This window comes from Cariama cristata, unplaced genomic scaffold, assembly GCF_000690535.1.
Source record: "Cariama cristata isolate BGI_N322 unplaced genomic scaffold, ASM69053v1 scaffold40126, whole genome shotgun sequence".
Lineage (NCBI taxonomy): Eukaryota > Metazoa > Chordata > Aves > Cariamiformes > Cariamidae > Cariama > Cariama cristata.
The window spans coordinates 1-25,121 of record NW_009623434.1 but is presented as its reverse complement, the minus strand read 5'-3'; the positions used below and the strand labels follow the sequence as shown (position 1 = coordinate 25,121).

The window sequence follows — 25,121 nt, the reverse complement described above, 5'->3', positions numbered from 1 at the left end:
TTACTTTTTTCGCCGTCTCTTCTTTTTGGGTTCCTGGTTCTCATCTGTCTGCTCTGCTGTGCTGCCCTGGAGAGGGGAGGGAGAGAGTAGCAGTACAGTGTGATTGTTTTTGTGTGATTAGTCTAAGGAATGTTTACCTAAAGCGAGAAACCAGATGTGCAGAACAGGATTTAGCTGTTTTTCCTCCCTAACAAAATGACCTAAATATGGGACTTCTGTCACCCACTGAGACTTTCCCCATGGAGCCCGCCAATTTGTGCTGGAACTCAGACCACAGGTTATCAACGGCACAGGACAGGGACTGTTTGTGCTGGGTTTTGGCTTGTTGAAACACTCAGGAAAACATGGACAGAAGCACCAATAAAAACCTGGACAATCAGCAAATTAAATTGTTTTGTTTTGTTTTTTATCCAGCACAGGTCGTGCTACCTTCACCAGCACTATCTAGTAGAGGAGATGGGTCTGAGGAGAATGACGCCTTGCAGAGTTTGCCCTGCCAGCTCTTTATCTACAAAAGTTAACCTGGATGCAAACCCACTTTGCATCATGTTGCAAAGGTCTGAGCCTGGCCAGCCAGCAGGTCCTCAGAGGTAACGCTGCTTGACCTTGCTGCTGGCTGAGGCAAACAACAAGGCCTTCAGAGCAGTCTCACTTCCTTAAGACCAGAGATACGGACGCTTGGTGCATGGAAATAAGGGTCACTCAAGGCAGAGGGCTGGAGTGTAGGAGATGTTTGCCAGACTAACTGGTCACTCCTTCCTATCAGCTTAGTATTAAAGTGAGAGCTAACCCAGGGAAGACAAACTGTCCTAATTTCACATATACCTACACAGCTCACAAATACAGTTGGCTTCAAAAGAGGGGGAAACCTATCGGTAAAAGCAGCTAAATGAGTTCTGACCTGGTCATTGTCTGGCTCATTTTCAGCATCCTCTGTGTTATGCTCCTGCAACACGCTGTCTAGCATGGATGCGTTGATGCGAAAGTCCCGGGAGGTGCTTAGCTTCATATATTGCATCAAGTTCACCTGCAGCAACCAAGGTGAAACGAAGGGGAGAGGACATTATGCCATTAGCGTCTTAGTTTATTTTTCTGCCTTGCCTGGTCCTTTGCACGGAACCGGGACTGAGTCCATCACAGCAATGATACAGGACTGAAGCAAAAGGCAGGCGAAAAAGCACCTGTCCCCATGCAATCCAGCAGCCCGTTTATGTTTTCGTAAGAGTCAAGTGATTACCAGTTTATTCTCACTCTCATGTAGTACCTCATCATGGTCCATTTATCTCCTTATGAAACAAGGCTGGGGGAGTGGGGTGAGGAAAGCTGGCATTAAGTGTGAGTTTCTGCTTGAGCAGAAACTAACCACACAATGTTAGGTCAGAGGCAGCACTGCCATTGACACCTGCCTGTACCCGTGTGACAGCAATTCAGTAGTGTTGGGCCAGGAGCTTGGGCAAAGGCTGAAGGAGTGGTAAGGTCCTTACACTTCCCTAATTTCAGCAGCAGTGGAGCTTTTAAAAAGTGGAACAGCAATAGCCCTCCACTATGCCACTGTTCCACTGAATTCAGGTCTCACAGAAGAGCTCTGCTTTACATCACCTTTGATTTCTTGGAGAGATGGATAAGGAACTTCTCATACTGCTCTATTGCAAAAATCAGGTTTGGGATTGGCTTGGTGTCCCGAAGCACCTTGGCCTGAAATGCAGAAAGGAGGGTGACAGGTCAGATTTGGAAGTGAACAATGACACTGTAGCATGACATGAAGACCACAACATGCCAGTTTAGAAAAGCGTCTTCAGTAGCCTTGCTCCATACCAGTCCTGCCCCAGAAAGCCTTGCCAGTTTGTTATTGGTTTTAAATTGGCTCCCGTGATGGTTCTGGAGTGAGGCTCTCCCATGTATTTTTTTGTGCTCTGCCTGCAGTCCACAGCCCTGATATGCCTGACAGCCATCAGAGCTAAACTTCCTCTGCAAAGGCATCACAAGCATACGCCTTCCAGGCAATGAGCACATTGCTGTTTCACCACATTTTTGCCCTGTTTATTTACTACCACTGATGTTTGTTCCCCATGGTGACAGAGTGGTAAAAGGACACACAGCATTCAGCCCATTTCCATACACTCGAGGAACAGCTAGGAGGATCTTGTTTGTGGCTTTTAAATCCTTAACATCACAGGAGTGTCTGGGACAACCGACGAGACAGAGGAAATGCTGGCTGGGAGCACAAACAAAGGATGTAAAAGACCAGGAATCTGCTGGCCTGTTCACTTGCTCTCAACCAAATCATCTAGTCATTCTTAACTGCCTTACTTTAGTGGAATACACTATCTTTAAATGTACTGTTAAAATTAAGAAACACTTAAACAGAGAGTCCAATAAATTAGACAATTTCTGTAATTTCATAGCTTACCCCAAATGATAAACTACCAGACAAGACAGACTATCCAGACCTTACCTTTTGTTTCATGTCTGTGAGCTTTTAGGCTGCATTTAGCGAAGGGGGAGGTTGGTTGGGTTTTTTTATTTGTTTGGGTTTTTTTTAGACTTTTCTCTGAAGTTAAGGTAGAATAAATTTGATTTTTTTACTTAAAGACCCAAATGACAATTTGTCATTGGTGATCTATAAGAAGCCATGAGGTAACACAAGCCTTGAAGAATGATGCCAAGTTCAAATACAGCCCATATTCTAATAGAGAGTGAGTCAATCTCACCATGACTGTGGAGACTGCAGCAGCTTCGTCCTCTTTCTTCTTCTTTTTCTTCTCTTCTGCAAAGCTTAAGCTCTCACTGTGGATATTCTGAAGGAGGATGCCAAAAGATGTGGCATTAGAAGGTAAGCAGGGAAGAAAGGCCAGCCAAGTAAGGCCACAGGAGTCTTTGCTCTGGCCAGCTAACAGCATTACCAGCTAGATGACAGAAAGATAGTGATACAAGAAGGATGGAATTTGGGGTAATTGCAAAAAAAGAAGGAAAAAACTAATTTCATAATTTATACAGTCAGAAATATGTATGAGAAATCCCCAGGAGTGGTAGCTCTGCACACCACTACACCTTCCCCAATACGCCATGTCTGTTCCACAATTCCTCACTCAAGCACCCAATTCTTCTCCAAACAGCTAAATCCCATCTTCGGCACTGCAGTCTTTGGCACCCACATTACTTTACACTGTGATGACTGCAGTGGTGTTGACCTTTATTCGCCATTGTGGTTAACAGCAGTATTAATCTCATCCAAAAAAATAAAAAAGACAGACATGAACAGAGGGAGGAAAATAAAAGCTAAAAACGAGCTCTCCAAACACTTTTCCTTCCCTGCTCAAGCAGAAATCAAGATGCTTGGTCCCAATGGTGCTGAAATGTCTTATACTATTAGTTGACATAGCAAAGCTTGAAATATAAGAAACTCAAATCATGTCAAGAAGATAAATAATCCCCAAAGGTGCCCATGCATTGCAGCTGATACACTGCTCAGCATCAGACAGGCTGACTGTGATTTTGCCATGGTAAATTTAAGCCTTACCTGTACATAAGTAATGAATGAGTAACACTGTGGGGTCAAATGGGAACCCGAGAGCTTCACCTGCAAAGAAGCAGAGAGCCTGGTCTTACTCCCAACTCAAAGCAATGAGCTGTTTCCTCCAGCAGTTCACTCACACTCACCAGCTTTTCTAGCCTTCCTGGAATCGTATTCGAGGTGCTGCGGCAAGCTTGGATATACTGCAAGGAAAACATTCAAGAGACTTTCTTCTAGGTATGCTGTTTCCAGGCAGGGCTCAAAGCAGCTTGTCTAATGGCACAGTGGGGAGGGCAGGATCTGCAAGAACTATCCTCCCTGGTGGCTTGCTGTATCCCAAATGCCATGTCTGCATTCCAGAGCTGTGAGAGAGCTAAGGGAATTCAGCACCTTGTCTCAAACTAGCTCCACTGGCCTATTTTCATGGCCCAGTTCCCCCTGGTCTGATGCTTCAAGCCTTAGATGGGAATGAGTGGCAAGGGCAGGATGGCTGAGCACTGTGAGAACATCACTAGTGTCGTTCATTGTGGCACACATCTGCATACAGAGGAACCTACAAGATACACTGGGAAGAGCTGCTCCAAGCCACACACAGCAAAATTCAGCTGGAGAGAAGCTTTCCTTTATCTCCACTGGTACAACTACCACTGCTATGGAAAGGTCACGAAATTGAGGGCGTGAAAGTCAACAGAATAAGGACTCGACTCCTGCAAGAGATCAACAGCTCAGTCCTGAGCATAGCTGCTGCCAGGGGTCACTGCGAGCTTGCTGTAGCAGATAGGGAAAAAGTTTTTAGATCCCAGCCAGCCCACTGTCAGCAGAGCAGCACTCACATGTTTGATGAGGGAGGTGAGAATTGCGTATGTCTTGCTGAGGCTTCTCAGCAGCGTGTCCACACAGCTCCCTGCCGGGAGTGCTGTCTGTACCAGCTCATGATAAACTGTCAGTAGAGTTCCCAGCTGCAGAATTACACCTTTCTCCAGAGCCTGGGTTTGGTTTGATGCCTGAGAAGAGTCTTCTAGAAGAAAGAGATGAATACCTGGTGAGTGTGTGTCTAACGAATCCAATTAGGCAGGTGGGAGGCAAAAAAAGACCACCTTTGCATTTGGTGCACAAAGCATCAGTGTGGAACAGCGAGAACAATCACTGGAGGGATTTTGTGACACTTTCCGTCTTACATTGTTCATGTCAAATGAGCTCAAGGAAGAGTTTAACCTGCCCTCAGGTGACGCTACCTCAAAATCCCACAATATCTTTTTGCTCTCTATCTTCATCTGTTTTTGACAAAGGTGTAACAGTAAGAAATGGACCACTTTTATTACCTGATGTATCTGATCCCAGACTGGTGAGTTTCTTGATAAGCCAATCCACCTCTTCAAGGACCTTATCCGCCTGACCCAGAACCAGCAGCTAAGAGAGAAACACCAATAACAAAACAGGTTCTTGGAGGAGTTTGGCACAACAGGAATCTACAAGCCACTGGTAGCAGAGTAGCCCTGGACACCACAGGTTGTTGCATACACACTATTTTGACTCACACAGACAGTAGGGGCTGCAGTCTTGGCATTCACTATGGCGAAATGGGACCGACTCTCCACTTCTATGTCCTGGTCAGAGGAGAGAAAACAAATTCTGGTAAGTAAAACTTTAGCTACCGCCACATAGTTTGCACCAGAGATGCACTCAATTCTGCCCTGACAGCATTAAGTGATGAAGAGTTAGACTGCTTCTGCATCATACCTGATCTATGTCTCCCAAGCAAGCGTGGATGTCTTGTGCGAGTTCACGCAGCAGACTGACAGGACTCTTGTACAGAACGTGGAGGTTGAAGAGCAGAGACAGCAAACCCTTGCAGCAAGCAATATCCTCTGTGGGGAAGGGAAAAGAAAACACATTACCAGGTGCAGAGCTCTCCCAGCTATTTAGGAACATCAGACATCCAGTGAGGGAAAGTCTCAGATTCAGTATGGACTTAGCAGTCTGCATTCCCAGAAATGACAGACAGTAGGTAAAAAACCTATCATCAAAATACCGCAGTTACAAAAGCAGAATTTACAACACTGGGCATCCCATATAATACTGCAAGGGGAAGTATGGCACACTGGAGCCCTCAGCTCACTAGAAAAATGATGACCAGGAGCACTGAGGAATTGCAATACAAAGTCTGGAAAGAGTAATATCTTTCCAGAGTATAAATCCAGATTTAGGCAACAGATGTGTTAAATAACAAGGGAGAAAAGTCAAGTAAGTGGCTTCTCTTTATTCAGCCATGCTAATATTTATAGACATGGAGTTTCTTCCATTATACTTGTGCTAATAACCACAATGTCATGGCAATCTGCCACAGACTAGGACCTGAATGTATCTGTAACAAAGAGGTGAAAACAGGACAGACAACAGCAGAGCATCTAAGGTCTAATATCAGACCTGACACACCACATCTAAACATGGTCACCAAAGCTTACTTACCGAGAGCATTTTCTTTGCAAACTTTGACTGTCCAAGTCAGGAATTGAAGGAACTGTATAAGGGGAGAAAAGATAACATGGCTTTGAAACAGAATTCAAAGCACAAAACTAATAATAACAAAAAAATTCAAGATGATGAATCACAGCAAAGGGAGATGAGCGGAGTCCCCTTCTGGCAGAAGGGCACCCAGCCATGGTCTGTAAAGTTCCACAAGGGACACTTAACCTACTAACAAGAGAAAAGCTGAGATCCAGGACAGGGGAATGGCTGTGCATTCCCTTGGACAGAGTAACAGCTCCATTTAATTTAAGGTAAATGATGACTCCAGACTTCTGGCACACTTTTAGTGCAGTCCCTAGCTTGTAAAATTTGGGCACTTCAGAAAATGCTTCCTTGCATGGGAGGAATTAGGCACTCAGCCAGTTTGGACTGGTCACAAGTCTGCTGGCCTTTTATGGCTCTATTCCCATGTGGAAGCTGTACCACAACTAGGCTGTTAGGAGTCCCTGCTCAGGCGAACAAGTCATTCAGACTCCAGGTGCCCAAAGGCAGGATTCGAACATGCAGGAATGGGATGGGAAGACAACTTGTTCTTAACTGTCATTGCAAGTGTGTGACAGGAGAATCCTTGACAATGTAACAAAACTGTCCCTTTGACATGGTGTGGTCTGCAGAAGGCAGAACACGGATACATGTCAGAACCCTCAGATGTCAACCCAATCTGATAATCTTCTTGCCTCACCTATGGCTGTAACATTCATCCCTGCCACACCATGAAGGCTGTGAAGTACCTGTTGAGAGGCTGGATCCAGGAGTTTGGACAAAGTGGAGAGAACTGTGATGAGTGACTGCATTTCCTTGGAGTTGAAGTCATCTTCAGCACTGCTGAACTGGTTCACCAGGGACCTCTGGTCATGGGAGGGAAGGAAAGATGGACTCCCTGAGTGTGCATGCTTGTTGCAGGGCCATTTTAAGAAGGAAATAACCAGAAACTGCAGCAGATAAAGGAATTGGCAACAAGGAGAATGACAAAGAATGTAAGAAGAGGACTCTTCAAAAGAGCAAGTGCTGGTTTTTGTTATGAGTGCTTACATAGAGGCCCGCATATGATTCAGTGTCACTTTTTCAATACTCAGGTAAGTTTATGCTGCACTGGAGGACTGTATAGCTCTGTAAATACACGTGCACTTCAATCCAGCTCTGCAGAGCACCCTGAAGCAGCTTTCCTGAGGGCTCAGAAACTTTTCTGAACTGCCAGTGAATCAGTGTCACAGTTGCTATCACATACTCAATCCTGTGGTCAAGCAACAAAGAGCTAGCAGTGTTTTCTGCCAGAATTACCAGTGCTTTGGAACACTTGCAGCACACAGTGGTACTTACCTGAAACTGTCGGATCTGGAAGGCAGCTTTCTCCGTGACATTAATATCCGTTTCTTCTGCGTCACCATCAGTAATATCTGGCAGAGACAGAAAGGTGCAGAAAAAAGCTAAATGCCAAGAGCAGAATACAGGATTTATTTCCAAAAGTGGGAAAGACTGCAACTGCTCACAGCTAGAGGAGGAATACAGACTGCAAAACCATGGTGAGCACAAAAACATGTTCAAGGCAAACTTCAAATAGATGAATGCTGTATCAGACCCCAGCTATCCCCTGCTAACAGAGTGAGAGCTCTTTTATATAGCAGGTAAACATATTTCTGGAACTTGCCTCTAGTGTGAAAATCAATGCTACTAAGCCCCCCTTGTTACTGAGAGACAAGGACTTTTGTTATGGATAAAGGGCACTGGGTCCATAACTGCCCACACATGGGCTGGAACACGAAGGCTAGAAACCAGAGCGGAATTGTACCATGTGCCTACCCAAGGCTTGTAGAAACTGGGGGATCCTGGCAGTGTACAGCTGCTGCACCGTGTTGAAGATTCGCAGCAAACCTTCCAAGCACAGAAGTGAAATGCTTTTGCCCTTCTTCTTCCCTGACTCTTCAACAACAGTGGGAATTGAAGTGTACCTCCAAAGCAGAACCCTGTGGGATGGGAGATGAGTTAACATCATACGCTCCAGTAAAGCTGGCTGCACAGTGCAAGAACTAGAGCAGGACTAATCACAGATTCTACTCTGAGGATCGTATTTTTAATATAACTAAATTGGAAGGTCTTTTTCCTATAGGAAAGTGGAGGGAGAAGAGATCCATTTTTAAGATTTTGTTTCAATGTCAGCAAAACAGCTACTGCATTCTTCCTGCACAGCTAAATAATTTAATTCTTTCCAGGTGCCAAGGGACTTTCCAATCCCATTTCAAGTCCATCTTTATAGACTCATTTCTTCCACCGGGCTTTCCTTCTGTCTCAAACTACCCAAACACTGACCGCTGGTGTCAAATCTGTCAGTGACAAAAAGAGCTTTTCTCTTGGCAGTTTGAATCTGTGAAATGTCATATATCACTACAGGGCTCTATATAAATAAAATCAGAAAGGTAGAAGCAGGCAAAGCAAAGTGAAAAGCTTTGAAGAAGGCAAAATTGTTTGGCCCAAAGGAGACTTTTCTATTTGTAGGCAAACATCCTTCTCCTGCTCTTCTAAGCCCACTTTTTCCCTTTTTTGTTCCCTCTCCTTTCTTCTCATTAGTTCTGTTGCCTGCACAGATGATCTTATTCTATTTCAATGTCCAATCACGCAAAACATGTAGCTCACATGTAGTCCTAATGACTGCAACAAAAATAGCCTCTATTATTTGGGGCGAGACACAAAACGGGCATTATTCATGGCAGACATAATTTGCATTTTGTGCTCTCTGATGACTGGGATCTGAAAAGGCCCCATGCAGATATGACCTAGATCCCAAAAGACATTTACGTAGTTAACATTCTTGGATTTCCAAAGGATTAGATGCATGACTGTCTTCAAGCATCTTGCAAAAGTCCTAAACAAATGTTTTCTAAAGCTTTTGTCCCTCTTACATCTGTATTATACTGTAGCTAGAATTGAATTTTAACTTCATTGCATCCCAGAGGCCTCAAGAATCCGGTCTGTAACCATCCTACCTCCTCTGTGACAATGAGTGATGAACCAAAAGCCAGAAAGAGGCTGAAAATGAGAGTTTGATGGTGTTTGGTTCTTCCAGGCCAAGTACCGTTATTAGAGCTGTATCACACACTCTGGGACAGAAACTGTAGTGCCTCCACTTGATTTCTCAGGAGCAAAGAAAGGCAATGATCTCAACCCAGTAATAATAACTGTTTGAAACAGTTACAGACTGCATTCTTCTTTCAAAACCCTACCTGAGAGTCAAAAATCCCCAAAATGCATTGCTGCTTTTTAGGGCTGACATCTTCACGTGCCACAGTGACTCACCGCGTGATTTTGCAGAGGTTCTGAAACATCTTCTCAGGATTTTGTCCGTCTGGTCCATCAGTTTGTCCTGTCTCCTCCAGCTGCTGCACCTTCTGCAGAGCTACACTGACAGCATAGCGCAGGAACTCTGTGCTAGAGCGCAGAACCGCCAGGCTCTCCTCATGGCTTTGGGCGTTGTCCCTGAAGAATTAAGAGCACTGTCAGAGAATTGAGGATGCACCAAAAAAAGCATGGGCATGGCCTACAATATTCAAAATCTAAATACGCATTTACAAATAAAATCATTAGCTGAATTCAGGGTGGAAAAGACCCTTTGTTTTGGTAGCTTGTAGTGAACACTCAGATGATAGAGTTCCACTAGTCTTTCTAAATACACTAACAGACATGATTTGAGTTGATGTCTGGCTCTGTTCCATAGAGGACTGGAGGTCAAACACTGGAGTTTGTTGCCTGGGTTATGGCCCAGGACTGGAAGAACAGAGACTCTCCAAGGTCTTACAAGTCATAAGCAAGGTCCAGGAAAGCTGGTTTGTCAATGCCAGGAGTTGCACAGCTATGCTTCCTGCCTGGACTATGATGCTCTCCAGACAATCACGCATGCTTTGTACAGAAATGAAAATGCCTGTACTGTGTATGCAGTGCACAAGGCAGCCAGCATGCAGACACCACGAAAACAGCTTGTGAATAGGCCTTAAAGCCACTCCAGATGTGACAGCTTCACACCTGAACAGAGCCGTGAGCAGAGTAGATACAAAACCCATGGAGAGGAAGCTCCGTGCAGTTTTGTTGCCCAAGGTAGATTTGTTCTTTCCAGCTTTCTCCTTCAGGATTTCAGAGAGTTTGTTGTAACATGTAAACAGGCCTAGGACATCCTCAAACTTGTTCTTACTGCAATAAAGTAGTAGAAAGCATTAATGAAGAAAATCCAGTCTTATAGTTTCCCATTTGAAGCTTCAGTTGCCAAATTATACAATGACACTTTCTAAATGACAAATACATGGCACAGGATAATCCCACTGTCTCCCTAACAGTGTACACCTCATCCACTCCTCCTTGACCTGCTCTTCTACAAAATGTCACAACCCATCTCCCACAACACATGACATTCAAAAGGAAGACACTCCCCAAGGTTCTGTGAATGTCTGTGCCAGAAGGCACTCACACTCAGAAAACATCTTTCTGAGTCTGTGTGGGCACTATTATCCTGTGCTTGCAATGAGGCTGTACTCCAAAGAGCTAGGCACAGTATAGCACAGCTAGTGCTGGAGGGTAGGATTTGATGTTTTACCTGAAATTCCCTATGTTGAAATTGTACTCAATCAGGACCTCACAAATTCCCATCACCTGAATGGCATAGATGTTATTCTTTACACCGACACCAGAAGACAGAGAAAAATCTGCCGATTTATCCTAAGAGGTAAAGGAAACACGTGAAAAATCTTTTCAAAGCTCGAGAAGAACTCAGTGTCTTCTTCCACTGAGTCAAACTGAAAATCTGCTTTACCAGTTCAAAGTCTTCCAACTCGCTCTTGATCATTCGTCGTGTGACAGATTCTAGCATGTCTACAAAGTTTTGCTCAAATCCCACATCCTCATCCTCCTCCTCCTCATCTTCAGCTCCTTGGCATAGATGCATAGTGCTCCTATACCAGGCGAGACAGTGTTGGATACAGCAGAGCAGATGGGCCTGAAGGAAGCAGCCACACAGTCACACTCAGCCTTCTAGTTGGAGGTCACTGGCAGAGGTGGACACAGGCCAGACCATTATAGTTGGATGCAAAGAGCCACAGCTGCCCTCGGACATTCACATGAGTCTCAAGAATATGCTTCTTTCCCAGAATGAGGGGATCTGTAATCCTACACACAGCTACCCAGTTCTAGCTTCAATGTTGTCTGCCTGAGCTTCCCTATACCAGATGCAAAGATGTAACTCCCATTGCTCCCTCAACCCAGCTACCTTAACTGCTGAAGAAGATGGAAAGGGAATTTCCAGTTAGAGTGACAGCACTTTTGAAGTGTCTGCTCCCTTCCTGGGTGTGTTACTGCAGCACAGCATGGAAGCTTCCTTAGGGGAAAACAAAGTGATTAATTTGAGTTTGTTCCCTCAGAAATCAAATGAATCGTTGAATCTCATCTCCAACAATTTCAAAGGAGCAAAACCAAAGGGCAGATTCTTCCCCCTGCTACACACACACTGCACGACTATTTTATGTGGAATTAAATTGAAGGAGGGGAAGAAAAAACCCAGGGTGAGCTCAATAGAGGATAACAGAACTACACAATTCCTAGAGCGTTTTTCACACAGGTCCCCTAAACCACAATGCTAGCAGAGCTCTAATAGATAGCCTGAGGCAGGGGTGAGCCGCCCAGCTCTATTGTCATTGAAAGAATCGCTCCAGGCTAGAAGAGGCTGAAGAAACACAAGGTATTCAGCTCATGTAGCAGCACAACTAAAATGCTATGGAATAGACAAGCTTGCAGCTGTGGCCAGTCAGTATAGCTCTTACCAGTGGTTCCTGCAGAAAGATTTGATCTCCTTGAGCCATAATACATCCCTCAAGTTTCAGTGGAGGCAGGAGGTCTGGCTGAGGCAAATAATATTGCTTTATCTGTCACAGAAAACAAGAAATAAAAATAACCAGTTACTTGGTAACTGAGCCTCTTAGGTTGTTTGAAAACAGAATACGATAATTTTTGTACTCCATTCTACAGAGTGAAAACTGGCACTATAATAATGGAACTGTACACGTATGTGAGCCACGTCATCTGCCCTATTAGTGATTAAAATCCCCTCCTGAGTTGCTTATGTACCGCTCAGCCAGGACACGTCACTGCCCTAAAACAAGCTTATCTGACCACTTGCTGTTGTGTTGCCTCAACATGCGACATCACTTCGCCTGCTGTTCATCCTTTAAACAGCACGGAAAGTAACTGCTTTTGCTGCCTGTCACTCGTACTGAATGCTTGGCTCTGTTATGGCATCCAGCATCCTGGCCTAAGGAGGCAGACAGTTATGAAGGCTACACTTGGCACTAAAACAAATCCATGAGAGACCATGCTTGCACAAGTTCCTGGCTGTTTGGCACACCACAGGAAGGAGATACGCCCCCAGTACTGATAGAGGATCAGAATCGAATAGGGAAAGTTATATATATAATGATGTTATAAAATTTTATACATTTACAACAAGTTCCCATTAAGTGTCCTCTGCTACCCAAAAGCTGCCTTAGCTCTGTTCATATTCCTTTCTCAGACCCTATACTGTCATGGGAAAGCTGGAATTAGTCAGCATGAACTCTATGGATGATTAAAGGGAAGAAAATTACTTGTCTCAAAGAAAGCACAGCCTGTCCAATGGATTGAGGAAATGTGATTGTCTTGTTGCCATGAGCAACACTGTTGGGGGATGAGTTAATCCTCCCAGATCCTACATGGACTCGGGCATTCTCCCGGTGGGAGGACAGCCATAATAATTACTGTGTCAGCACACATCCTTGGGGGAGTATGGGAGGGTAACTGCTCTGCACTGCTAAGGAACAGGGAGCGCACAAAGCACTTCTCTGGGCTCACACTTTTCCTAGCATCTCGGAACTGAAGGGTTGGAAAGGGCTCCAAGAGATCCTTTCTCTTCCACCCTGTGACAGGATATGAACCAGTCTCCTGACGTTTACCTAGTCTGCTCTCTCAACATAGCAGGGATTTGAACACCTCCTTAGAGAAGTGCCACAGCACTTAAAAACATGTTTCCAGTGTAAGGAAGAACTATTTTCCCAATATTTAACCTGAATTGCTTGCTATACTGGTTGCAGTGCAGAATTCTTAGTCTCTGCAGCCATGCCACATAGCAGTACTCTACCTGGGACAAGAGCGTTTCCATTATAGAGCTGGCCAGCTGGGAGTTCCTGCGAAGGACATCATAAAAACCCTGAAGACAGGAAGGAAGGACAAGTTGGCTTACACAACAAAGAAAATGAACCACGTGCATAATAAGTTGGCGTCATAAGACAGCAATGACCCTTTGGCACCGCAAGGAAGCATGAGGAAGTAACAATGTCCTCAGCGTAAAACCCCATACCTGGCAAAGCAAAGGCACCACAGAAAGAAGGTATGAATCAGAAAGAGTATGAATTTCCTCACAGGGGCCTTCTCACAAGCTGTATCTCCCTAGCAGCGGTGGCATCAAGCCCAGAGTGACTTTCACTCCTATTTCACACTAGCACTAGATCCAACTTCAAACTGTGAAATCCTGCTTCAAAGGCAAAACAAGCCAGTGGGGAAACTGTAGGAGGCAAAAAATCCTTCAGACTGAGAAAACTCAGTGGATAGATAAAGCAAGCACAAGTCTTACAGTAAGTGACGAACACACCCAAAACTTGCAGCTCACCAAAGGTCAGTCCAACCAAATCAAGAAGGAAACAAAATCGCTCTGACATGAACATTTTTTTTTCCTCAAGGTGGTACCCCACAGTTACCTCAGAAGCTAAGATACGCACCCAAAAAAGGCTCTTTATGTTAGGCCATTTGTCACAAGACATCTAAGGGACAGACAAGCCTTTATAGAAACTTGCAAACGGAAGAAGAGAAAAGACAGAACCCTGATCCAGTCTCTAAGGAAGTTTCCCCATATTCTGCAGTCAGAGTTTACTTTGGAGCCCACCATTAACTCTCAGCAACTCTGCATCTATCCAATGCCTGTTATAACACTCCTTCTCATTGGACATCAAACGTGCTTCCCATTTCCTAGGCCATACCACAGGAAGAGAGACTTTGACGTGTTTTTGCTCTTAAGCAATGCAAGAGATAAGGAAGATACATCAATGTGTCTTTGGGCTTATAATGGTCCAAAATAAAAAGAAGCAGGAGGATTGAAAAAAAAATACAGTTCTTGGTACATGCGTCCCATGAAGAACGTAAGTGAGATGATAGGTTGTTTTCCACAATAATGTGATCATTATTTACCTGGGATTACAGCAGAAGCGGACTACAGAAGAGCTAGTGGCTGTTTAAAAGGAGATTGAAGAAACTGTATTTACCTCATATAACATGAGTCGAACATCCGCTTGCTGGCTCAAACATCGCCTCAGGCTGCCCAGGATTTCAAGGCAGAAGGCCTCATTAGCTGCAGAATTATAGCAGGCATGAACATCTGCCTGGACCTGAGAGGGAATATTAGTCACGTTATACTGGTTACAATTCTCAAATATCACAACACAGAAGCAAGCCTGGCCCCTAAACAATCACTGGAATAGTCCTTAGTGTGCTGCCAGGCTCTTTATCATCATCATGGAGCAGCGTGAACGCTCTCCAGAATACTGGTGCTGTAAGAGAGAATGACTCTGGGAAGCAACATCCCTAGGCCAGCTTCTCTTTGCACATTGCATTTCCCAAAGCTTTCCTTCCAGGACTAATCCTTACTGAAGTTATATTTCCATTTTGGGGAAACACTCCACTCTTGAGTTGTTTCAAACAGTGCATATTAGACACAAGACTGTCTCATATGCCCACACCAGGGACTGCAGAACAGCACTTACCTGAGTGGCACCAATGGCCTGGCTGCACTGGGAAGAGGACAAGCTGCCCAGAATCTTAAAATTTCTTAACAGAAGCAAAAAGCCAGCAACCGCAGCTTTACGAGCATCGAGCTGCCTGTGAGTTAGGGGCAGAAGAGAGAAGCATAAGGAAAAATGGAAGCAAGAAGCTCAGAAGTAAATACAAAATCAACTTGGCAATGAAAAAGGGTTCACAAATACAGAGTGACTGGGCCCAGTGGAACTGTATTCCCCAAGAGGGCAGCACAGTCCCAGGTAGTTAAGAGCTTGGCAGTTTGCTGGGAACTCCCTTGCTCTACACTCTCACAACATTCAATTTCCTTTCTGTCCTTGCAATGCTCACACTGAGGGTGAGCCCCAGGCCAAGACCCAAGCATTAAATGTTCCCTGAAAACTGGAAAGGGAGTCTCACAGGGCTCAGAGTTGGAAAATTCCCCACAAAAAGCTGGTGCTTTGCTTTGCTCACCTAAACCCCGTGTCCTTCCCAAGACCAAGTCCCTTGCCTTGAATAATAATCCTAAATTATGAATTCTGTATTCATAACTAGGCAGCCACTGCCCAACAAAATCCAGTCCATGATCACAGCATTATGAAGATAGCAGGATGGTTTGCTCAAAGCATTACCAAGACAACAAGCCTGCTTCTCTACCACCTTATAAGGGATCAGAGGCAAGGTGACAGCTTAGCATTCTAATCAGTGGTCCCTTCCAGACTCTCCCTAGCATCTGGATGTGATACCAAAGGGTTAAAGAATTCAGCTAAATTAACAGAAAAGCAGGCACATTGTTTAGCCTGGCATCTCAAGGTTGGGAAGCATCAAGAAAAAGAACAAACGATAGAAGAAGGAACACTGTTATCTAAGTCAGTAGGAAAGAATGTAGAAAGAGGCCTCCGAGAGAGGGAGTCCTAGACATGAAGGGAGCCAAGCTGATAACACGTTACAACCCACAGACATCAACAATAAAGTAGCTGAAAGCAGGACAGAGGTAATTGTGGCAGTGGGAGATCGCGACCTCCAACTCAAATGGCCCCCCCGAAAGAGGGAAAAACCCCGCTTGGGGAGCATGTGTAGTTAATATAGAGGCTTCATTAGTGCTTACTGAGAATGTGTACTAATTTACATTAGAAGCGAGAAACTTATAACCAATCTTAAGTGTGAATAACATTGAATATGTAGTGAACTATGAATATGTAAATGTTTCATGGTATATAATATGTATCTTTATTTTACTCGGTGTGCAAGTTTGGAGGAGCGATCCCCCTTGCACCTGGCGCCGTAGTAAACATGCCTGCTTTATAACTCTCTGTGAGTTGTAGAGTTTGTTTCCGCACGTCAGATGTACTCAGCCGTGTAGACACATGTTGGAATTGGTTTTAATTTTGCCTACTTATTTGGAATTCCCAACAGTTTCTGAATTTCCAAAGCCCATTCAGCTGCGGGTTGGGATTTGCATCTCAGTTCAGTGGAGCTGTGACTGTATTACAGTCCTAGGCTAAAGGAGTAGGAGATGTCACCATCTAGTTATCGGAAGAACATAGTAAGAAGACACTTAGCCAAAACAAACAAAAAATACTACTGCTCCAAAAACATAAATGAGTTGTAGAAATCTTTTCAAAGAATCCCCTTCCCAGCTTACCTGGAAAAGATAGCTTTTTGGAGAACAAGTATCAGGGAGTCCCTCACTGACATGCTGACTTTGAGCAGGGGCTGGAAAGGAAGATACACATTGGAGAGAAAAGCAACAAGGCATGCCAAGCCCTTGGGGTATATGAGCTCATCTTCCTCAGGCCCATCTGGCCCTGCATTTCCAATACTGTCATCAGTACAGTAGGAGAACCAAAACATTTTAAAACAATATAAAATTAAACCCAGAGAGCTGTAGCAGTGAGACACCTTAGCAGGTTAGTGAGGACACAGTGCAAGTGTTTGGGAAAAGAACTATTATCCCCAGATTGGACGAAGCAGGTAAAAGTTCAATACCAGGGCAATATCTCAGCCCAGGCAAAGAGAAATACTGACATGGAGCTTGGAAGAACTAAAATCAACGTGACAGCTACAGCTGTTCAGCTAAACACTGCATACTTAGTTTTATACAGTGTGCAGCATCTGGGCATCTTCCAGATGAAAGGTCAGCACAGGGCAGTTTCGGTACCATGCCAGACTGCACCATATACTTTTTGCTAGAGGGCACATGCAAATCCATGCTTGAAGAACAGTTCCATGCTACACCGAACAACCTACAGCAGAGTATGAAGGTTTATTTTACAAGGAGTGTTATTAGATCATCCATATAATTGTGGCCTAGAGCTGTCACTGGAACTAAACTAGCAAGGGTATTCAAGGAGAAATACAAAGTTTTACCTGTACTGCCCGGAGGAGCCCTTTTACTGTGTCCATGGGCAGAAAGGATAAATTGTCGAAGGTCTCTGTGACTTTGGAGGATGAAGTCTGAAGTACAAGAGGAGCAGACACAACAATATTGGACAGCAAATCTGAAAAAAAAGGACAATAGCAGCAGCTGCTGCCAAGGGTCTAGAAAAGTCTGAGCAAAAGATGTCTGTGGAGCTAACAATTACAGAATAATCAAAGCCCTTCCATTACACGGAGAGGTTGTGAGAGATGAGCATTGAAAACCTGAGCTCTGCTGCAGGCACAAAGTGTAAAACACTGACAACACGGCTGAAGGGCCTCACCCCACCAGAGGGCACTGAGGTACAAGAGAAGAGGCTGCAGCACAGGCATCTCGGCAGCCCCAGTGACTGCCCAGCACCTGCCCAAGGACAAGGAGGAAGGCAAGGCTAGGAACGTGTAACCAGTTACTGACTGACAGATACCAACTTTCTGTGCGTTAGCTGTTCCATGGCAACTGCCTACAAACATATTTTTCACCTGTGATGAATACAAGGTAATCTGATGCAGCTGACACCTCAGTAAGGGGGGAAGGAACAACTGCTTTTCTTGGCTCAGTTCAGAAAGCCAACCGTATCCTGGGCTGCATCCAAAGCAGCACGACCAGCAGGTCGAGGGAGGGGGTTCTGCCCCTCTACTCTGTTTTGGTGAGACCCCCCTGCAGTACTCCCTTCAGCTCTGGTGTCCTCAGCACAGGAGAGACATGGACCTGGAGCGAGTCCAGAGAAGGGCCACAAAAATGATCAGAGGGCTGGAGCACCTCTCCTGTGAGGAAAGGCTGAGAGAGTTGGGATTGTTCAGCCTGGAGAAGAGAAGGCTCTAGGGAGACCTTACTGCGGCCTTTCAATACTTAGAGGGTGCTTATAAGAAAGATAGGGACAAACTTTTTAGTAGGGCCTGTTGTGATAGGACAAGGGGTGATGGTTTTAAACTAAAAGAAGGTAGATTTAGACTAGATATAAGGAATAAATTTTTTAAGATGAGGGTGGTGAAACACTGGCAGAGGTTGCCCAGAGAGGTGGTAGATGCCCCATCCCTGGAAACATTCAAGGTCAAGCTGGACAGGGCTCTGAGCAACCTGATCGAGTTGAAGATGTCCCAGCTCACAGCAGGGGGATTGGACTAGATGACCTTTAAAGGTCCCTTCCAATTCAAACTATTCTATGATTCTGTAACTTGTTCTGAGAAGCTATGTTCTGAGTGTCCACAGAGCACATTTCTCTCTCTTTCCTATTACCTATGAAGTGGCTGACAGGAGATGCTGCTTTTGTGAGGACTCTGTTCAGGACCTGCTCAAGAATGTCACTTCTGATGGGCTCATGAACCTGAAATGAGAAAGAACAATAAATAAAAATCAAAACCTACATAAATTTAAGATATTCCTGTACCTCACAGCACAGGCATTGTGCAGTACAAAGTAAATCCAGATCTGACAGGTAAGCTAGGACTGGTTGCCAGAAGTCCCTTTTCAGCTAAATTCACACAGATCAATTCAGATTTCATCCCAGGCCAATCAGAACCAGCACATCAGAGAGGCACACACAGCACGCTCGGAACATAATGGGTCAAATCATCTGTGGGATGCAAATTTACCACTTCAGTGAAGATGCTGGTTTCAGTCCCACCTCTGACAGATTTTGTTTGCACCTCTGAATTTCTCTAACTTCTCTGCAGTTTCTTGGAAACTGTAATAGGGATTACACAAGTATCATGGCAGCTGGAACAGATTAGGATTAGGTCTTTATGAGGATGGCCTCTTCCAGCTGGACAGGGGCAAATAGGAGATTAAATCTAGTATTGTTTGTAAAACAGTCATGATGGATACAGCAAGCAAGGTTTTGACACCATTTACCAAGAAAGAGTAAGAACAGAGTTCCCTCCTGCCCCAAAAAAACCCTCTCCAAAACATACACTACCTTAAAAGTTTCCAGCAGGATACTTGCTCCCAGTCTGCAAGCCTGCTGGGCTGGCATTTTTGAAAGGCCATAACTGATATCAACAGCTTTTCCTCCGAAGGGCTTTTTTGGTTCATATGATTCCATTAGGCTGAAGCCAAGATCCACCAGGCCCTGAGTAACGTGGTCCCAGCCAAATGCACTGAGGAAATCATTAAACAGACGAGTAAAGAAACAACTTAGTCACAGAAAAGGCTTAGATTAGAGCAGTCTAAACTAAAATCTTCTGCAGTCATTCCAGGGTCCAAAGCAGCAGTGAGAGATGCTTGATCACACCAGGGAAGATGACATCCCTCGCAACTCCATGACTGTCTCTAGGCTGAAGGATAGGTGCTCAGCACAACGCATCTTGTGGTCCTGGTTCTCCAACCACCAGACTGCCTTTCCAGTCCAAAGGTTTCCTCGTTATGGGGAATGCCATGCCCTCAGGTCTGATCGAAAAGTGACAGTAGGCTACAGTCAGGATGCAAAAATATCCTACCAATCCTGAGATCTTCAAGTCAGAGAGGAAGACAGAAGAGGAATGTCGTGCATCAAACTAAAGGACAACCAGTGACAGATCACAGAACTATCCCACAGGATGTTTAAAGGACTAACCATGTGGGGGAAGAATACGGTGAACCTATCACTCATCCCTTGATCAGAATACAAGCTACAGCCGGCAGCGTGACTCATGCTGTCAACTGCTTTACCAGTGAGAAACATAGGGTCCTGATCAGTTTAGTCCTTTGTACCACCAGATGCTGAGATTTGAGGTAGAGGGGGCAGATTTATACAGCTGCATTTTTTTTGGTCCATTCACCAATATAAAAGTGGGATTAAAAAAATTTGGATTTTGGCACTGTTCCCTGCCAGCACCTGGTCAACAGTATTTGGCATCCCAGAGTACTCTAGCGAGGCTGAAACTCTCCCCCTCCCAAAGCCCATTGAGCATTCTGCAGCACATGGCAACAACTCACCTATTTTTCACCACTTCCAGAATTACAGCAGTTACATCATATTGTTGAGGAAACAAATCCTGCAGAAACTTGGAGGCCTGAAGGAACTGCAGGTCCTTGCAGCTTCTTGTGATTGATGTTTTCAAAAAATCAAATATCTGGAACATAAAATCATTGAGTGTGAGGAAATAATCTTTGAAATGGGACCTGTATAGTCTTGGGTATGTTCCAGTAAGAGCACCAGCCAGAACAAAAGTTCCAGTACAGCCTGCCAAAAATCTTAACTCACTTCTTTCTCAGGACAAATACACCAACCTCATTAACTGCCTCAAGGAGAGTAACTTGCTGCCAGATGCTCTTCAGGTGGCCACCACAGAGCCAAAACATTACAAAAAGAAGACATTGCTTTTCTTCTCATCCTACAATATTAACCCACAGGAATCACAACTCTGGAAAATTCTGATATTGCTCTGAGGTCTTTTATAGTGTTCAGTAAACTACAGCATACCAATGATCTAACTGCCTCCCCACGAGCACTCTGAAACTATTTTAAGCCTAATTCTGATGGGACTATGACTTAACCATGCCTCCTTTCCTTTACAAGGAGTGCAGTGTACATCCCCATGGAAGTTCTCTGCAAGCTTATCACCCACATACCTGCTCTTGCAGTCTGTGTTTTACTGCAACCGACAGCAAAAGAGCCACGCTGAAGGGACACAGGGCTCTACCAGGGTCCTTCTGTTGCTCAGTCTAGAAAATGGCAAGCAACAGTCAGAAAGCTTGTTATCTTCAACTGCAGTGTCCCACAAATTCAGGGAAGCTATCAGGCACATGTCTTTTCAAACATATCATAGCACTTGTTAAAGTGAACATGGCTGCAATCATAAAAATTATTAAATCCCTTCTATAGATAACCAATTAAGTTTTAAAAGCCCTGCTTCAACATCTTCAAGAACAGTGCCTGCTCCATCTTTGTTTTACCTTTAGATGTCTGATTAGTTCCTCGCCTAGGTCCTGATCCAGGTTGATAACAGAAACAATATGGAGAATAATGGTGCCTTCCACATGGCGGAGTTGGTCTAGGGGCATTGTGGCTACCTCAAGGTCCACTGATCTGCAAGTTTTATCAGAAAGAAACAAGCCATCCAAAGTCATAAATCATTTCTTATGTATCAAGGAGGATGTACTCATACAAGGTTTAGCAACTCAAATTCAAGGAGCCCTGTGCAGGACCAGGGTGACTACAAATACTCAGGTAGTAAAAAATAGGGATGACAAAGAAAGAACTTACTGTGGAACCCTCTGTTCTTCCTTTTGTCTCTTATCCAGCTGATTGAAAAAACTGATGATTCCTTCTAAAACAGTCTTCTTACTGCCCTGCAAGGCAGGACATCACATTAAGTCACTGCAGGGCCTGCAGTATCCCAGAGAACTACACTCTATTCCCACAGTCATTACAAATGTCACAGTATCCTTCATTTCCCTTCATGAATTGCTGATACGGAGGAGGGCTCCTGTGCAGCTCATTTCTAGATGAGGCAACTCTGGATTAGTTTGTGTATTTCTTTTGACTGCACTTATTGAAGAGTTGGAAGAAGCTGACGCTCTCAGATGTTCTGTTTTTTTTTAAAGTTCTTAGTAATTAGAAAGGATCTTTTATGTTATAATCAATTAGGACGGCTTTCAGACTCCTAACATTAAATCTAATGATACATTTTGGCCAGTGGACCCAAAAGACCTCGTATAGTACACGTATAATTTGTCTTGGACTGGATCATTTTGGCACTGACAAACGAAGCAAGCAAAAGGGCCAGATCACCCTGTCAAAGTGCAGAGATGTCACTGGCAGCCTCTGCTTGCAGAAAGAGCACAGGAGATGACACATTTCCAGTACAAGACAGACTACAACCCAGAAGACAGTTATACTGCATGAGCTACTATTATAGCATGTAGACTGCAGACAGTGAGGAAAACCACACTTAAGAACACTGAAAAAAACAATCGTCTCTGCTCTATGCTAGGTCTGCGCTAATCCCTTATTTCCCAAAGGTTTCCTTCTTTGCCAACAAGGAAGATCAAGATTGTATCTTTCTCTGAGCAGGCAGCTTCTTCAGGCTAGAGGGAGTTAGAGAAAAAACAAAACTTCTGATGTCCCGCTGTGTCCTGCTCCCCAGAACACCGTTTGGGATCAAACAGAATCCCCACCAAAATCCAGCCTATAGGTCAGTCTGTACATACTTTTTTCTCATGGTCTATACTTAGGGAGAGGCCAGCTCCCGTAAGCTTTTACCTTTGCAGAAAGCAGCAGCAGCTGATAGACCAGAGGGGGAATTTCCTGCAGGTCTAATCTGGAGAACATCCTAAGGACCTTTTCCACCACAAACTGCAGCTCCTCTCCCGATAGTGGAATATCCCTGTTGAATCAAAGATGCAGCCCAATCATTTTCACTAATTTCCTTCAGAATCCCACAGCAGATTCAACCCATAATGAGGCAAAGGATGTCAATGTACAGACAGGCAGCAAGTGCTCCCAGAGTCCTCACCAGAAGCAGTTGCCACAGACCCCTCAATACCCTACCACTGTCCCATGACGATGCTCTTCAACCTTCAGTGCTTAGATCTCCTCCACATTATGTTTGTTCATTAATGAATTGTTAATTTGCCAAGGCTCACTTACACATGCAATAAAATCCATGATGCCATGCCCAGTCTTTGGGGCATACCCACCCAGCCATGTTTTGTATCCAAAGGGATCTGATGTGGATATTCATCAACCAATCATCCATGGGGCTGTGCCTGGTATAGTCAGACCTCCTATTTGTACTTGCCCCAAACTACATGTGAAATAGGACATGGACATCACCACAACACAGGAAAGTGTTGATGTTGAAGGGAAAAATAATTACCTGAACATGTTGGTAAGATGTATTACACTCCGAGGATCCCACCTGGTAAAACAAAAATATGTCGGAAAATTGAGAGCAAGCAGAATTATCACTTAGCCCTTCCCTCCTCGTACACAATGATTCAATGTCACCAATTCCCTGTTATGTCCTGATATTAAGATTAGAAGGCAGCTTTCCACCAGAAATTACCACCGCCACCCTAACCACCGAGACTTATTATGGTTCTGAACTGCCCCAGCGCCCACAATAACAAATACCAAGAAAGGAATCAAAACAAGCACCTCCCGAGAGCAGTTCATGCTGCTATTACAAGATCTGGGAACAGGGTGTTCCCTTGCCTTCCGAGCCAGAGAAGATACTGTCACAGAGGGCACAGATTTCAAAGATGATAGAACAGGACATAGACAGTGACATCCAGCTTATCGTGATGTCTTTTTCAAAGCGCAACATGAAGCACACTGTTTTGCCATGTAACTAAAAGCTGGCAGAGACATACATACTTGCTGGAGCAGAGGGTATTTATCAGCTGTTTCTTAAACTCTTCCCCATTCAGTTCACCTGAAAAATGCAAGTCTTTTAGGAGCTGATTCCAGAGGAAGGGAGGACGGCTGGGGAGAAGAAACTGAGAGGGGTTACCTTTCCCATAAGCCAGGCTCTCCTTCGAACTGGCCAGTGCAGTGAGAACAGTGGAAAACAACTCCAAGGATTTCCCATTAGACAGGCTGCCATCTTTAATAACATCAACAAACAGGGTGGCAAGCTCAGCCAATGCATGGCCTGGCAGCTGGCGAGCCTAGGAGAAGAATCAACAACATGAAAGTGCCTGAGGCAGTGCACAGGAGAATTCCACATGTACATCCAAACCATCACCAAAAACCAGCAAATGACATTTCTTAGAGCAAAATGTTCCCCTAAAAGGGGAATTCATCCCTGAGATTTCTATTTTGTACTGTCCTTTATAGAACAGAGCAGTAAATTAAGATGATGTAATTACAGGATTGGAGTTTCAAGTCTAAATATCCAAAGATAATCACATTCACATACCGAGCAAATTCCAACACCAGCTAACTTAGTCCATGGCTGATCCATGGAAAGGACACAACTCGTTTTCTTCAGTGGCCTAGTGAAGTATCTCAATCTACATTCAAAGTGATACCCAGCAGAGCCCAGGAAACCCAGCTCAAAAGAGTTTCTACCTCCAGCATCAGCAGGCCTATGATTTCAGACACCTTGCTCAAATGCAGGTCCCCTGACTCCACTAGCGGGACGCAGTGCTTGTAAACCTGAAGCCTCCTGAGAACACCACTTCGCTGGGAACAGGGGGAGCCTTATAACAAGGAAATGAAGAAAACAAAGAATGGAAAAAAAAAAAGTTACACAAGTAACAACATGTTGCTCAACAACAGGGCTATACTATCACCTGACTGCAACTCCCTATTTTATCTATCTGACAAAACCGATAAAAAAACAGAGCACAGGAAATGAGAATCTCTTGGATAAAATAGCTGAAGCACTCAACCCTGGTATCGCACCCTGTGGTTCACTCAACCTGCTGCCGGAGATCAGGAAGTGTCAAAATGTTGAGAAGAATCAGCTCGGCAATTAAGTCTCAGCTGGCCAGCTCAGTTCTACTTCAAGGTACCTAAGGGCTCTCAGAAGAAAAGCCCACTTACAACAGGTTCATTAAAAATATATTATTCCAGTTTCCTACTTCCCCGTATCTATTTTCCGATGTCATGTTTTTCTGTGACAGCCCTAACTAGCTGGATTTTACCAAAACTGACGCTTCCTTGTGCTGCTGACCGCTTACTTCACCCAGCCAGCCTGTAACCCACCGGCTCATCGGCAATCAGCGAGGCTGGGGCCACAGACCCCTCCTCACCCAGCCCCCAAAGCGCAGCTCAGAGATCACCCACCTTTGAAGATCCCTCTCAGCAAAGCTGCCGTCTCCCTCCCCTTCAGGGCCTGCCTTGTCACCATATCGCCCAGCTGCAAAGAGAAGGGGACGCTGTGAGCTGCTGCACTTCAC

General features: G+C 44.6%; 1 protein-coding gene across 1 annotated transcript; it reads right to left on the bottom strand.

The window, feature by feature from the left end:
* FANCI (Fanconi anemia, complementation group I) lies at positions 1-25,084 on the bottom strand (the record flags this gene model as incomplete). Its single annotated transcript, XM_009702723.1, has 36 exons — positions 1-66; positions 902-1,027; positions 1,600-1,695; positions 2,712-2,798; positions 3,521-3,580; positions 3,661-3,717; positions 4,348-4,532; positions 4,837-4,924; positions 5,053-5,121; positions 5,255-5,382; positions 5,984-6,035; positions 6,775-6,891; positions 7,364-7,440; positions 7,844-8,007; positions 9,335-9,514; positions 10,058-10,222; positions 10,623-10,744; positions 10,839-11,021; positions 11,842-11,943; positions 13,191-13,259; positions 14,368-14,490; positions 14,866-14,980; positions 16,521-16,591; positions 17,246-17,376; positions 18,531-18,618; positions 19,210-19,390; positions 20,208-20,344; positions 20,844-20,936; positions 21,168-21,300; positions 21,478-21,563; positions 22,477-22,600; positions 23,093-23,134; positions 23,593-23,650; positions 23,729-23,885; positions 24,289-24,419; positions 25,009-25,084. Coding segments are annotated over 36 exons (3,939 nt in total), but the record flags the coding sequence as incomplete, so codon positions are not given.
* Positions 25,085-25,121: the final 37 nt, after the last annotated feature.